The sequence below is a fragment of the Stegodyphus dumicola genome, chromosome 1, assembly GCF_044657685.1.
Source record: "Stegodyphus dumicola isolate Sdum_Otavi_A_Nest chromosome 1, ASM4465768v1".
In the NCBI taxonomy this organism is placed as follows: domain Eukaryota; kingdom Metazoa; phylum Arthropoda; class Arachnida; order Araneae; family Eresidae; genus Stegodyphus; species Stegodyphus dumicola.
In genome coordinates this window covers 242685647-242700674 of record NC_140768.1, presented here as the reverse complement: position 1 = coordinate 242700674, position 15028 = coordinate 242685647, and the positions used below count along the sequence as shown (strand labels likewise).

General features: G+C 32.0%; 1 protein-coding gene across 3 annotated transcripts in view; it reads left to right on the top strand.

Moving 5' to 3' along the window:
* LOC146999521 (GRIP1-associated protein 1-like) overlaps nt 1-14587 on the top strand; it is a 38912-nt gene extending 24325 nt beyond the window's left edge. For 2 of the 3 annotated variants that reach the window (XM_085826894.1, XM_085826889.1), the window contains exons 2-3: nt 2031-2174; nt 11049-14587. In XM_085826894.1, the coding sequence (XP_085683020.1) occupies nt 11053-13329 (2277 nt within the window). In that variant the 5' untranslated portion in view covers nt 2031-2174; nt 11049-11052 and the 3' untranslated portion in view covers nt 13330-14587. Of the gene's footprint in view, nt 1-2030; nt 2175-2315; nt 11023-11048 lie in introns of those variants that run through there. The other variant, XR_015044049.1, reaches the window with a different exon arrangement.
* The last annotated feature ends 441 nt before the right edge of the window (nt 14588-15028 follow it).

Below are 15028 nucleotides of genomic sequence, written 5' to 3'. Positions count from 1 at the left end.
CATTGTTGGATAGTCCATTACTACTGCCACTCACTGCAGAAATCTTAGTGCTTTAAAATGGGGTTTTTCACTAGCCTTCAAACTTCACTCCCCAATATGATCATTAATTTGTTTACTGTGTCGTTTCTGAGAAATGGTCTTAATCTCTGTGCCCTGGAGTGTTCTGCAGTTCCAGCATTTTTATTCCTTGTCACTCCTTTTCCATCTCATGGCATTTAATTGTCTGTTTATATCCTCTGTCTTATTTTCCATGCTCTGTTGTTTTCTGAACTTTCCTTCGTATGTGACCATCAGCACCGCAGTTCTGGCACTTTAGAATTGGTTTCTTTTCACTTCTGTTCCATAATCTGACTTGTCTGGTAAAATCATCTGTTTTATCTTGCATACCTTAGAGCCAGTCTGTTCTCACTCCTACTCCATATCAAAGCATTGACTTATCTGGATAAATCTTCTAAACGAGCCATCAGTTGATCCACTGGCTCGTGGACTGTCACAGCTCTGACTGGGTAGCAATCGCTACGAGTTGCTTGCTGGGCTGCCTCGAATTTCATGGCATACGTAAGAGCACTTTTCAAGTTCTTGACATCCACCATTCATAGAGCTTTCTGTATTTCGGGATCCCGAATGCCATCGATGAAGTATTGCAGGCAGAGTATTTCTCTTGTGTTGGGCCCTTCGAAAAGGAGAGATGGGACAGCCTTTCTATATTCATAGTGAGCTCTTGGAGTTTTACCGTGGGCTTCTGTTGATGGGATTTTAATTGAAGCCTGCTGTAATCTTTTACACATTTCTCGTGAAAGCGCAACTCCAATGCGCTGAATAAAGCTTTGAAATCTAGCCTTTGGTTTTCTGGAAGAGTCTGAAGGATACCCATAGCGTCTGCTCTCAGAAAATCAGCGAGATGACAGGCCCTAGCTTGGGAATCCCATCCGTTTGCTTCCTCTACTATTGAAAATTGCATCTTATACACTTGCCAGGAAGTCTTCCCATCTGTGTCTCCAGTGAATGACTTCAGGGAGAAACGAACAGGCATGGGTAAAAATTTAAAAACATCAGAATTGCTCTCTGCCATTGCTAGAAATTTCTTTATAATGTCAACTTCTTTAATTTGTTGTTTGAATTATTGGACGGCTGAAACTCCTCCTTTGATTCGTTGCTCCACAGCCGACACTCTCTCTCTTCTATTTGATCTCTGACAAAGAAACCTTTTCTTCAATTTGTCCAGCTTTATTTTCGACAGTTCCTATTCTGTCTTCCATAGCCTCGAATTTATTTCTATTAAGCAGGTTATTTCTCTTTTCATTTCCTCTGGACATGCTTCAAATTTTCCCTGACCAGCTTCCATCTCTGCTTTAACAGAATCTTTCATGTCTTCTTTAAATGATGCTTGGCCAGCTTCCATCTTTTCTTGGAATGCAGCAAAAGTAGTGATGAGCTTTCTCAATTGTTCTTCCATCGTTCTAGTGATTGGTATTCAAATCCCACTTCTGACACCAAAAAGTGTTGTGTGCGTAAGGGTTCATAATGAATTGAATGCGCAAGTCCGATGAAATGTGAATTAAAATTTATTATTATCACAGCAAATAAAACAAAATGCTTAAATTTTCTCAAATATTCATACAATATTGCAATATTTCACAGTAGTTATCTGTTAAACTATTCAAATGTTCAACAGAACTTAAAGAAAACTAATCCGATTTCACTGCAAATTCACTACAGTAAACAACAGTTTTCTAAACAAATTGAATTGAGATATTTTGAGCCTGCTTTTATAAGCTTTTTAAATGTGCACGAGGATATTGTGATATTTCTTGATTTTTCCTGAAAAGCTTACAATTATGAGATATCTATTTATTAAATGTGCATGCTCCTCTATTTTTAATTTTTCTGGCATACCTTTCTCTTCAAATAAGTCTTGTGCTGCATTGTACAGTAATATAAAACAAATTTAATTAATTCTATTTAAAAATAGCTAATTCAATACAAAAAACGTAACGATATATATTGATTATTATCATTTATTCTTTTAGTGGGAAGCTAAAAGCCATTGGACTCTTTTGTAATGCTTCTAAAATGTGCTTACAGCACATATTTAAATGAAACTTTTGTGTTTCTCAAGAATATTGTTATACAGCATTGAGGAAAGTTTTTCTCATAACTGTTCTTAACATACTGTAAGTATTTTGAACATTTTATTTATATTAATTATGATTTATGCTGGTAATGCAAATTTTGCATAATTTCTCATTTAGAATATTTATAATTATTTGTTTTGTATTGATTCTATGATTTATTTGAATATTTGTTTAAAACAGGGCTGGTTTAAGAAATTTCGGGGCTCTGCACAAGTGGCAAGATGGGGTCCTCTTAACTAAACAGGATCCCTTTTAATACTGTCATATTGTATTTTCTGTGTCTGGGTCAGACTGTTGTATAAATTATAATCATTAATAATTTTACATTATTTGTAAATTGTTTTCAAAATAATGGAGTGCAAATGTATTAAAAACTGTAATGTTACACTTACTTAATGTTAAGCAAAATGCAAATGTAGTATAAAGTCCATATTTTCACTAAATTCAGAATTATAAAACAGTTAACAATTTCTATATGCAAAATTTTAAAATGTATAAAAAGTAAAGCTTATGTCAATATATTAAATTTACATCACATTTCTCCTAATTCATTTTTGTTTTAGAATGCAATCTATACAATGAATGTATGTTTTATAATGAGTACTCGCAAAGCTCCCCAAATCCTGGAGATGCAGATTAAAAATTTATCTCTACCAGTAGGGCAAGATGTTAGTAGAACTTGTTAGTAATTATTTACAAATTATGTACTTATGGTAGGTCATAGGCTACTCATCTTTGTTAGGCTGTCACCTGTTATGCTATGCTTCTACTTCTGTGATTAAGTGTTTACTGTTTACTTAAGCTATGATGGCCCCAATTCCTTTGAAAATAGAGTAATTCGTGAGTAGCATTCTAAGTGAAAGATTATGGTAGTTGGGTAGAAGGTGTCTGCTGCATAGTTCTGTAACAGTGTAGTATGTAGTGAAGGATGTCAGCTTCTCCTGTGGTGCAGCAGCACAATTTACTTTGTTTTTCAAGAAATGGATGAAATATAATGAGAACTTTCCATAGTTAGTGCATGCTTGCAGATAAAAATAGTATGATTCTAATTTCTTGAGAGCAGTTTGGGGGAAAATTGCATAGGTAAATCTTCCTGTATTGTTACTGTTCCATTCTTTTATAAATGGCGACTAGTATTTTTTCACCGTGTCTTCTGAGGCAAAACCTCCACATCTGCCTCATCTGTCATTGAAGCTAGTTTTGGTAAGTCATTTGCATTTTTATTGTCCCTGATCCCCTACTTGGCCCTGAACCCAATTTAGAGTAGTGGGGTGGGTGATCTTTAGCATTGCTAACACTTGTCGTAGTGCATATATATGAAGTGGTTTTGAGTTCCTTTTATTAATTTCTCTTAGCTCGCTCATGCTGTCTGTGTAGAATTTAGTCTTCTCTTCGATGCTTTCCATTGTTTTGTAAAGAGCATAGACTCTGCTTGGAAAATGGTAGTATGATTGCTAAGTCAGTTCTTCATGGTAAACTTCAAAGTAGCTAGGTAGGCTGATTCTAAACAATTTTTTGACTTTGAGCCATCGGCAAAAAATTATCTTTGTTTTCCTGGGGATGTTGGGCCAGTGTACTTCCATCTTTTCTGCTGGCTGTAGACATATTTGCTTGGCTGAGTGCTCAACAAATTTACTATGTAATAATGTATTTTCTTTGCACTTTGTGCCTTCCAGACAGTTAGAGCCTGCAAATTGTGTGTTCCATCTGTGCTTTTAGATCCAGAAGCATTGTCCCTGCAAGAACTTGTAGTGCTGCTGTCAGCATTCTGAAAACTGGGGTAATTTTGAGCAGCATTTTTTGCTGGTTCTGTTTTAATTTGTGGTACACGCCCTGCTGTGTTCATCTACACTGAGCTGCCATATAGAACCATTTATTTGTTCTATGCCCTAAAATACAATTAAGTCTTCTTTTTAGATCTTTTGCACTGTTCTGTTCAGTTCATTTATATGCTTTGTTTGTTTTGTTCTTGACTGATGTTAAGTGAGAGACCGATGCTAATTTCATATCCAGAACAATCTTCTTAAAGAGATCCCTTGCCATTTTATGTTTGGAGGATTAGCTGCTATTTTTTACTCTTTTGAGAATATAATTATGAGTCTTTTCTACTCTAAATTTAAGTTTATATTATTATAATTAAGTTAATTTTTGGTACACGCCCTGCTGTGTTCATCTACACTAAGCTGCCATAGAGAACCATTTATTTGTTCTATGCTCTAAAATACAATTAAGTCTTCTTTTTAGATTTTTTGCACTGTTCTGTTCAGTTCATTTATATGCTTTGTTTGTTTTGTTCTTGACTGATGTTAAGTGAGAGACCGATGCTAATTTTATATCCAGAACAATCTTCTTAAAGAGATCCCTTGCCATTTTATGTTTGGAGGATTAGCTGCTATTTTTTACTCTTTTGAGAATATAATTATCTGAGTCTTTTCTACTCTAAATTTAAGTTTATATGTTGAACTCCAGGACATTAGATTATTTGCTGCATATTCTGTTTTCTTCTGTATTGTAGTTTGATTTTCTCCGCTGATTATCAAGATAAAATGATCAGCATATGCTTGTATTTGAGCATTTTCTTCGAAGTCCATCTTTAAAGCTGTGTCTGCTATCATGTACCAGAATATAGGCCTATATTCAAATCTTGGGGGAGGCTTCTTTGTGGTATTCTGCTGTGATACTTACTGTATCTCTTTTATGTGTTATTTTAGACTTTCATGTAGCTGCTTATTAGTTTGTCGGTTAATAGAGCAAGTTCTTTGACCCTTACTTTCAATGCCGGCCACTATAGTTCATAAGGCTAATGCTACATCCAGCCATATTGTACAAGTATACAGATTTTCTCTATTGTTCTGGAAGATGGTTTCTTAGATATTGTTAAGGATATTTATGGTGCTTTTACCTTTATTGAAGACAAATTGTGCTAGTTATTATTTTCAAAATGATAGGTTAGTCGCTGAGTCATTTTGTCTTTCCCCTTTCCAGTAATAGGCAGATGGGTGTGTACGAATCTGATTTGCTTTTACTTTTCTCCTCTTTTTGAAGCAGAATCTACTCTGCGTTCTTCCGTGAATTGGGAAAGTATCTTAGCTCGAGCCATTTATTTAGAGTCTGAACCAAGAGCTCTTCATTCGCAAGTCGTAGTTCTATCACTTCTCTTGTAAGATTGTCTGGTCCCAGGGCTTTTCTTATTATTGATGCTATGATCCTTCTAATTTCTGATTTTAACACATAGCCTGAGAAAATAATCACTTCCATATTTTACTGCAAAGAATATTTTGCGTCTCCCTCTCAATCAACTGCTAGCAATCAAGGTTGCAAAACATCCTTGAAAATTATTTTGTAATACATTGAAATTGTTTTCATTTGTTCAAGTCACTAATAATTGTCTCCCGAATACACATGATGTTTTTTAAAAGCTAGAGGAAGGTGCCCAAGATCCTCATGAAAAAATTTAGGAATACTGAAAAGCTGCTGCTTAAGAACCACAATCATACTCTTACACATTTCTAGTAGTAGCAAAATAGTTTTTAATAAAACAAAACAGATTAAATATTACTAATATGAAGTCAAATATTACCAATTAGAGTATATTCCAAATATATTCAAAAAAGTATCTGGTAAAAGTATTTATTTTATAAATTGCTTCCTATTCGCATAATATTATTTAATTAAAGAAAATTTACTTATGCAAAACTGGCCCAGAGATCAAGTATTAAGAACTTTTTATTTAAAAAATCCCTGCTTCCAGTATGACTATGGAATTATTTATTAAATTTGAGAAATATTTATGAATGCATAATTTTCTTTATAGCTGTTTTTGATTAGTATCTAATCATGTGTGAAATTTCCTCATTTTTCTTCTTCTTTATTCGTCATATTTTATTATATCTTTTAATTTTTAATTTATGTGAAAAGTTTTGCAGATTTATGTTATTTTAATCCTATTTCTAAATGCATGCATTAGAAATTGTCATTAAAAATTTTTTATGTGCTATGTAATTATAAATTAGAAAAACTTTATTTTATAAGCCCCCCTTTTTTATATATGTATTTTTATTTTATGAACTTTTAAAATTTTTTAAAGTGCAAAATGAATGAAAAAAATATTCTAATAATTAATAAATTGGGATATGTCCAAAAAATTGCCATTAATTAGCCTAGAAAGCAAGTAAAGTTTATATAAGAATTATGTTTTTGCCTAGGTTTTTCTTCCAAGAAATGATGGCAATAGGAATGAAAATAACAATGATGAACTTGCAATCTGAAAAATACCAGATTACTGTCTATAAAATGTTAAAAATTATCCTCATTTTAAAGTTCTAAACATATGAAATATGATAAAAATTTATAGAAATGTTCCCCCACTTGACTTAAAATTTTGATACATTTTTATTTTATCATTTTACTTTCAATAACAGCGGAAATATTGTAAAACTCGACTAATCGACATTATCATCCCTAAACAAAATGAATAACCATTACCACCAATTAAAAAAATTAATCTGTACTATTAAATAAAATAAAAACTTATTTAAAAATAATATTGAAAAGTTTCATTGTTGCTATTTGTCTTTCGTTTCTGAACATAAATTAGTATAAACAGGAAAAAGAGAAAATGTTTTATGTCAGAAAGTGACCACATCTGTTAACAAAGTGAAGGAATTGGATATTTATGATTGTCTATTGCATGTGGATAACTTGTTCAATTTTTTAATTCTGATACTGAAGCAGCAACATCCAGAAAATTTTCAAAATTTTACACTTTGTTGGCGACAAGTCATTTATGCAGACCCCTCTGTCGAACCATTGTGTTTTGAAGCAAGGAACTTGAGTTTCAAATACTTTGGTGTGAATCAATGGCACAGCATCAATTTGATTTTAAAGATTCTGACAAAAGAATTATTGCTGTGGTTTTTGCAGTGTTATTTTCTAATTGTTGAGCTGGAGCATGTAAGATTTCTCTGACATTTTAAAGTACAGTTTCAGTGAGAAGTTCAGCCCCAGGTTTATGAATATGCATGGCGGGGGCCCTTATCAAGCTCAGGGCCACCTGTAATTGTGGGTTTCCGTAAACCAACCCTGGTTTAGATTATGCAGAATATTTAGAATTTCAGTGATTATGTAACTGTGTTTATCAGTTTATTTTCAAAAATTTTTTATGTTCAAAATAAGTGTATTTTATATTACTTATTAGCTAAGTAAAAATAAAAAGTTGTCAATTTTTTTATCAAAAAATATACAGATACCAATTTTTTAAGTATGCTGCTTATATTTTAATAATCATCTGGTGAAGTAGTTGGTGAAAATGCTTTATCAGCTAGTCAGAATTTGCTATGGGAGCAAGTTAGCTTTTGAAAAAGCTTCGAAGCTTGTATTTTTAGTCATGTAATTACTTTCCTTCGAAGTCGAAGGTAAATACCTTCGACTTTCATCACCTGCTCAACAGCTATTACGTGCGTGTTCTTAACATTACAAATTTTTTGATGAAGTAGACCAAGTCACTAACACATGTATAAACCAACCGACAAAAATGTATATTTGTTCTTATTGGTGAACCATGTTATTTCAAAATCGTGTAAAATAAGAGTTGGGTGTATATAAAATAGACTATATCACATATTTTTTTTCCTAAAGATAAAATGCACTGATACTGAGTACCTATTTTAATTTCTTATTAAACTTTGTAATTTCATTTTAGAATAGAAGTCCATGTGAATGATTAGCTTATTGGATTCTTTAGCTGAACAGATTTTATTTACGTCATACTGTCTCTGAATTCCTGTATTAAAGGATAAAGACATGGACATTGTAAAGAATAACTTATAATGTGAACACATAGAGCAGCTTTTGTGCATAAACATTATTCCCATGAGTTGTCATTCTTATGATGTGTACACATCGAGCAGCTTTTATGCATACATATTCTTCCCATGGATTATTTGTCATTCTAAGTTTAAAACATGCATATGAGTACCCACTTTGTAAGATAGAGTCTTTAAAAAACAATGACTGTGACTTAAATTCTGTAATTTTTAATCAATGGAGTTTGTCATTTGAATGACTTTGGCATGTATGGATAGCGAGATCTCAGCAACTTTCAGCCTAGCATGTTAGTACATGATGTGTTTCCAAAATCATAAATTATTAACCTTTTTTGAGATTTCTTGAACAGTAATTTTTAAAATGTGCTGAAAATATTGTAATATTTAAAGGCATTTAACTTGAGTTTAGCCTCTGGCTGAAAACAGTTTGTCAACAGCAGGCAGGTTTTAAGGTCTGCAGGTCTCGTAGCACAAGTATGGCGCCCTTAGCACTGCTCATTTTGGCATACCTTTCTACGAAATCCAGCTTGCATGAATATAGAAACACTGCTCCCTTTTTATAGTATTATGCAAAATAAAAATTGTATGAGACAGCACAATAAAGCGAATACAAATGTGCATAATACAAAAGAAAAAAACAAAACCAAAATAAAAAAGTACATGCTTTTGCAGTTAGATGTGAAGGCAAAATCAAACTGCTGCTAGATATGAAGGAGAATGAAATTTCTGCAAGGTTTCCCCCTCCCTACAGTGAAGATTATATTACACAGTCATGCATATTTGCCAGTGATGTTCTTTTTCCCTCTGTAACTTTGTATTGTAATAGAAACTAAAATATCCAAGTCTTCACTTAAGGAGCAAAGGCAAGGCTGTCTGTGCATTGATTGCTTTGTTTGTTTTAAGCTAAGCTAAAAATATTAATTAAAAGATTTGTTTATAAATTATTTATAGTATCAGTTATTGACATTGCTTACTTAGCTTGGAGTATATGCCACTGCTGTTGACTGCAGAAGCAACAGGATATTACTTGAGTACATAATTATAAGATCACAATTACTTGTACTGTATGTATGGCAGTGCAGCAAAAGTGACGTGGTTTTTGCAATGTTTGGAATAGGTTATTTAATAGGGGACAAAACTGAGTTTACAGAACAGTACTTCGGAAAAATAATTCTAACAGTTTTTGTCACAGAAAAGCTACAAATAATTCTGTCTTGTTTTTTAGAGGGAAGCTCCATGTCATTGTACCATTTTTAAGTTAGAGTGAGTTTCGTCATGGGTGACAAAAGCTGAGCATTGTACAGCACGACTGTATCTCGTGACTGTGACAGCTCAGAAGAATGTGATCATAATGTCTCATATGATTGAAGAGAGCATGTAAATGACATATACAGAGATCTAGGCATCCCTAGGCCGTGGTATGAATCAATTTTAAATGATCTTTTGCATGTCGTTGCTGTTTGGATGTTTTGTTGCAGACAGATGATTCAGGAATGACAGTGACCTAAAAGTTGATACATGAAAATAATGAAATGAATTTAATCTAAAATAATGAAGTTTCATCTCATAAATCCAGTACAAGGTGTGATATTGTAACAAGTGATGAAACTTTTATGTAGCAATTTGTTTTATTAGTGCTATGTCCTCATCTGTTTTTTTTTTTTTTCCCCAAAAAAATTGGTCAAAAATGATAGTAATATTATAAGGTATTTCTCCTGCCTTCTTAGCGTGCCTTCGTGATGTAGTGGTCTGTACGCTGGGCGCGTATTTCAGAGGTCAGTGGTTCGATTCCCGGTAAAGGTGTTACTTGTTTTTCACATTTCTTGCTTTAAAAAAATACCTAATGTCTTTACAGTGGCGCCTGAACTAAAAGGGTGGTGGATGATGATTCTTCATACCCAGGATTTGGCGATTGGGTGCCCTAAAAACCCCAGTAGCCCTTCAAAAGGGGAAGTATATTTCTCCTGTCTTCTTAGCGTGCTTTCATAGTGTAGTGAACTGCATGCTGAGCATATATTCCAGAAGTCTGTGGTTTGATTCCTGACGACGGTGCTGCTCTTTTTTTATATCTCCTGCTTCTAAAAAAATACCTTATGTCTCTAGAATATTCTTCAGCCAGACAGACTGTATTATGATGATATTGCTAATGAAGCATTATACAATCACTGCTAAATGTTACATCTCTTAGTTTACAGATGATACAGGAGTTCGGGAAAAACAGCCACAAAGTTGCTGCAATATCCCAAACTACGTTGTAGTACGCAGAACAAAATTTTTCATTGCCTCAGATGTTAAATAATACATTTGGCATACATCCCTGATTTTACTTCTCGTGACTTTTTGTATTCACTGTAATCATAGAATGGTTGTGCAAAGTATATTTTTGACCTCCAATTCATTAAAAATTTGCTTTGCAACAGTTTAGAATCACTGTATTTAAGAAGGTTTTAGTGGATACCAAGTGTGTCAACTGAAATGAGGTATACTTTGAAGAAATATAATATGCAGAGCTCAAGTCTACAACTTTTTATTTCTGTTTGTGTAAAAAATTTCCAATGTTATATATGTAGAATAAAAGCTTAACTATCCAGCATTCTACTAACTGGAATTGTTTAGAAATTTTGAAACAATTTTTCCTCTGAAAAGTCAAGTAAATGACAGATTGTAATGCTGTAATAGAGCTCGTTATATTATTGGTGCATATACATTGTCACCAAACAATGCGATTTACATCACAACAGTCATGAACTTCACTTTGGTTTTATGTAAGCTTGACTTATTCTCGATAAGCTGGTTTAATTTTTGTAAAGAAGGGTATAAGTTCTGTCTTTCTTTCATACATTTTGAAAAAATGATTAGTATTTCCATTTTTTATGTACTCTATCTATAATTTTCTTATATCTGGCTTTTATGGATAGTTGAGTTTTCATTGCAGTGTTAGTAGTGCCAGTTATTATCTATAATCATTATGCAAATTCAGTAAATTTTATACTCAGCATACGAATTATTCTCAGTTATTGACTTCATTTTTAAGAGGTTAATAAATGTTATTTTTATTATAAGACAGTATTGTTGTTTTATTTTTCAGAGACATGGCAGCATCCTTATCTGATGAAGAATTTCAGCGAATGCAAACTCAGTTATTAGAACTTAGGACTAAAAATTATACATTAGGAGAAAAAAATGTAAAAATTCAGACTGAACTTTTGCAAAATAATCAGTTGTTAGAGGATTTAAGGAAAGAACTTGCAAAATGTCAGAAAATAATTTCTCGTAGCAAAAATGCTAGGGAAGTAGATCAACTTATCCAAGAAAATGAAGCACTTCAGCAGAAGCTCCAAATGCAAGAAGATGAATTTCGCTTGCAAAATGAAACATTAATGCATGAAATCTCATCCCTGGTTGCATCAAACGATGAGCTAAAAAAAGAAATAGAATTATCAAAAGCACAGTGTATTTCCTCTTCCACATTTGAAACACAGAATGATAAAATAAAATTAGAAGCTGAAAATGCTGCTTTGCGAAAACTCATATCCTCTCGTGAGAACGAAAGTCCGTGTGAAGACTCAACTCTTTCTGATATGAACACTAAGCTTGATTTGCAACTAGAAACAGTATTAGAAGAAAATAAAATATTGCAAAATACAATAAATAAACTTGAAAATGATTATAGAGAGCAGTTATTGAAAATGCAGAATGAAAATGAAAAACTTTCTGAAAAACTGAAAAAAAAACAAGAAAGTTTTTTGCAATTGCAGGATGAGAAAGAACAGTTGTATACAGAGAGTAAAAAAACAATTGAAACTTTACAAATATCAAAATCTTCAGAAGTTGAGCAATTGAAGGAACAACTTCAAACCATGCAATCCAGTTTGAGAAGTGCTTTTCAATTTAATGATAAACTGACATCTGATGAAGTTAACAAAGACCTTGATGCAACTGTGGAAATAACTGGTGATACAGCTACATTTGAATGCTCCTTGAGCGAAACTAGATCCTCATTAATTAACATTCAGAATAAAATGCAGCAGTTAAATTGTCAGTTGCAAGAATCAGAAAGCAAAATAAAAACTCTTGAAAAACGTAATGAAGATTTGTGTCTTAAAATAGAGGAGTTAGAAAAAGAAAAGCAATCATTAGAAGAAGCTCTTTTGGAGAAAACCAATCTTGCAAAAGAAAGAAAAAATTTAATGGAAGACATGAATAATCATCTTTTGGAAACAACAAATAAGCATTCCAGAGAAATTGAAAATTTAACTCGTCAACTCGCAGAAGAACAAGAAGCCTTGCAAAAATTATTTGATAAAGAGAAGGAAACTAAATTAAAGCTCATAGAATCTAAAAATGAAGCACAGTCCTTGAAAGATGAAATTGAGAGACTTCGAACGGCACGTTGTAGCTCTGATGATAAGGTGAAAGATATGGAAGAAAAACTGAATAATAAAATTGCAGAATATGAGGAAATAATATGTGAAAAAGAAAAAGAATGTAAAAATGCCATAGAAACTTTGAAACAAGAATTTGATTCCAAATTACAAGATTTAAATATTCAGTTAGAAATAACAAAGGCAGAAAAAATTGAATTTGAAGAGAAATTAAAAGTTCTTCAACAAGAAGCCAAGGACTCTATAGATGAAAAGAAAATACAAGAAAAGAAGGGTTTTGCCATGGTTAAAGATCTTAAGCGTCAGTTACAAGTTGAAAGGAATAGAGCAGAAAAGTTGCAAGAACGGCTACAAGAAGTATTGAATGAACAGAATCGTTCAGTAGATGAAATACTTCAATCTTCAAATGTGTATGATAAACAGAAAGGTGATACAAGTAGCATCAGTTCATGGAGTTATGTTTCTGGGGGAACAGCCGAAAGAGAAAATAAAGATAATAACATGCAAAGTGACACATCATCTGGTGGCCGTGAATCGCCAAATCGTGCTTCTCCTACAGTGCTGGAGACCGAAACCACTAATCTGCTTGCAAAAATTGCACAACTACAGCAGAAAAACTGGACTTTGGAAGAGAAAGTTAATCATTTAGAAATGAGCAATGAAGCTCTAGTAGACGATGTCTTAAAAAAAACTGCTCTAATACAATTTTATTGCATGGAAGGTCGATCGGATCCGCATACTTCTGTTGTGCAAGATAAATTGACAATAAAAAGAATCGTGGATTTTATTAAAGATAGAGGTGATGAAAATTTAAGGGAAACAAATCGTCGTATGCAAAGAATGTTGGAGGAAACACTTACTAAAAATATGCATTTACAAAAAGACATTGAAACATTATCTAATGAAGTATCCCGCCTTTCTAAACTTGTTGACCCTTCTATTGAAAATGGATGCCAGAGTGCTGTTTTTGTCAATGGTCTTTGAAATCTCATAAAAATATTAATTATCTTCTAGTCACTTAAATATACTACAGCATGATGTTCAGTATTACAATATTTTGATTAATTGCATATAAACATTTTCTCAGATTTTCAATGTAAATTTTTATATATTTGTTAGCCATAAAATGAGAACAGATCTGCATTTAGTTGTGATGTTTTTAATATGTTTAAACAATATATTATGATTTGCATGTAGATATAGCAACTGCTTAACATTTTATATATTGCCTTTTAGTGAGAATACATTTTTATGGCTTTGTTAAGATTAACTTATGCTTAAAAATGAATAATTTGATGTCTTTCAAGAGCATTAAATTTCTTTTACTTATTTATTTATTATTAAAGTTAATTTGGGTTATTTGTTTGTATATTAGCTTTCTGAATGTGAGATATTAAAAAAATGACATTCCAGTTTTTGTTTGGCAAATAATTAATTTATATTAGAACATTATAAACTGAAATTTGCTGGAAATGAGTTTTTTAGCATAGACATAAATGCTATCTTGGCAAACAATTTACTTCATCTCAAAATTTGTTTTTTAGAATAGTTGCTTCAGAAAATAATCAAAAGCTTCGCCAATTTCTTTAAATATTTGTTTTGAATGCAGGTGATATAAATGTATTTAGATCCTAAAATAAAAAATGATTTCTGTGTTAAATTCTTTGCCATGAGTAAAATAGCTATTGTCTTTGATGTCATTAACATAGTTTTGCACAAAGGTGAAGAAATTTCTGTTGAAATATATTTTTATGTGTTTAAGTGAAAATTATTTCTCACTGTATTTCATATTTGCTGTCTAAAAATTAAGTGAAATAGCTAAGATTTCATTATGGCTGTTTTTCAATGGCACATGAATTTTTTAATTTTTCACATGTATTTTCAATATGAATTGTATGTATTATTCAAATTTTATATTAAACTGGTGCAATACAGGTTATGTATATTATTTCTACCCAACAAGAAAAAAATTAGAATTTTAATATCTAGATTAAGTATGGCTAAACCACAACTTCAAGCTGTATGTCTTTAAATGCAGTTTGAATTGAATCAAACAGTAATCTGATTTTTTTAATGCAGTTTGAAATATAAATCATGCTGTGACTCACTTTTCCAACAGTAAGTAATTTGCTTTTCTAAATTATGTTATAGTAATGTAATTTAGCTTTTATGTGCATTGTGTGTTAAACAATTTCGAGTGTTCCATAGGTTAAGCATCAAATAAAGGGCTTTCTGAAACTTCTATTATGACAATGTTTCTTTTAGTAAAAGTAATGACTATTCATATAATAGGAAATGACAAGGCACTGATGATCTATCTCAAATCTTACTGAACAATGCTGTGAATATGCAATTGTGACTGCCTTGTTTATGAGGTATCTAGTGATGCATCTTACAACTAATGTATTAATTAAATGATTTGAGGTTAGGTTTAGTTTCCATGTTTTTGTCCTCACATTTGAGTGATAAAAACTAAATAAATAATTTCATGCCATGATCTTGGAAAGCTAATAGCTTATTTTAAAATAACATGCACCTTGAATTGCAGTCTCTTCAGAGTGCATACTAACCTGATACATACAAGTTAAAATAAAGAAAAATTTCTAAACCACTTTTCAAATTATTGTTTTATTATTCATTTGAAAGGAAAACTCTTATATTATTTTAAAAACATGTGGGTGTT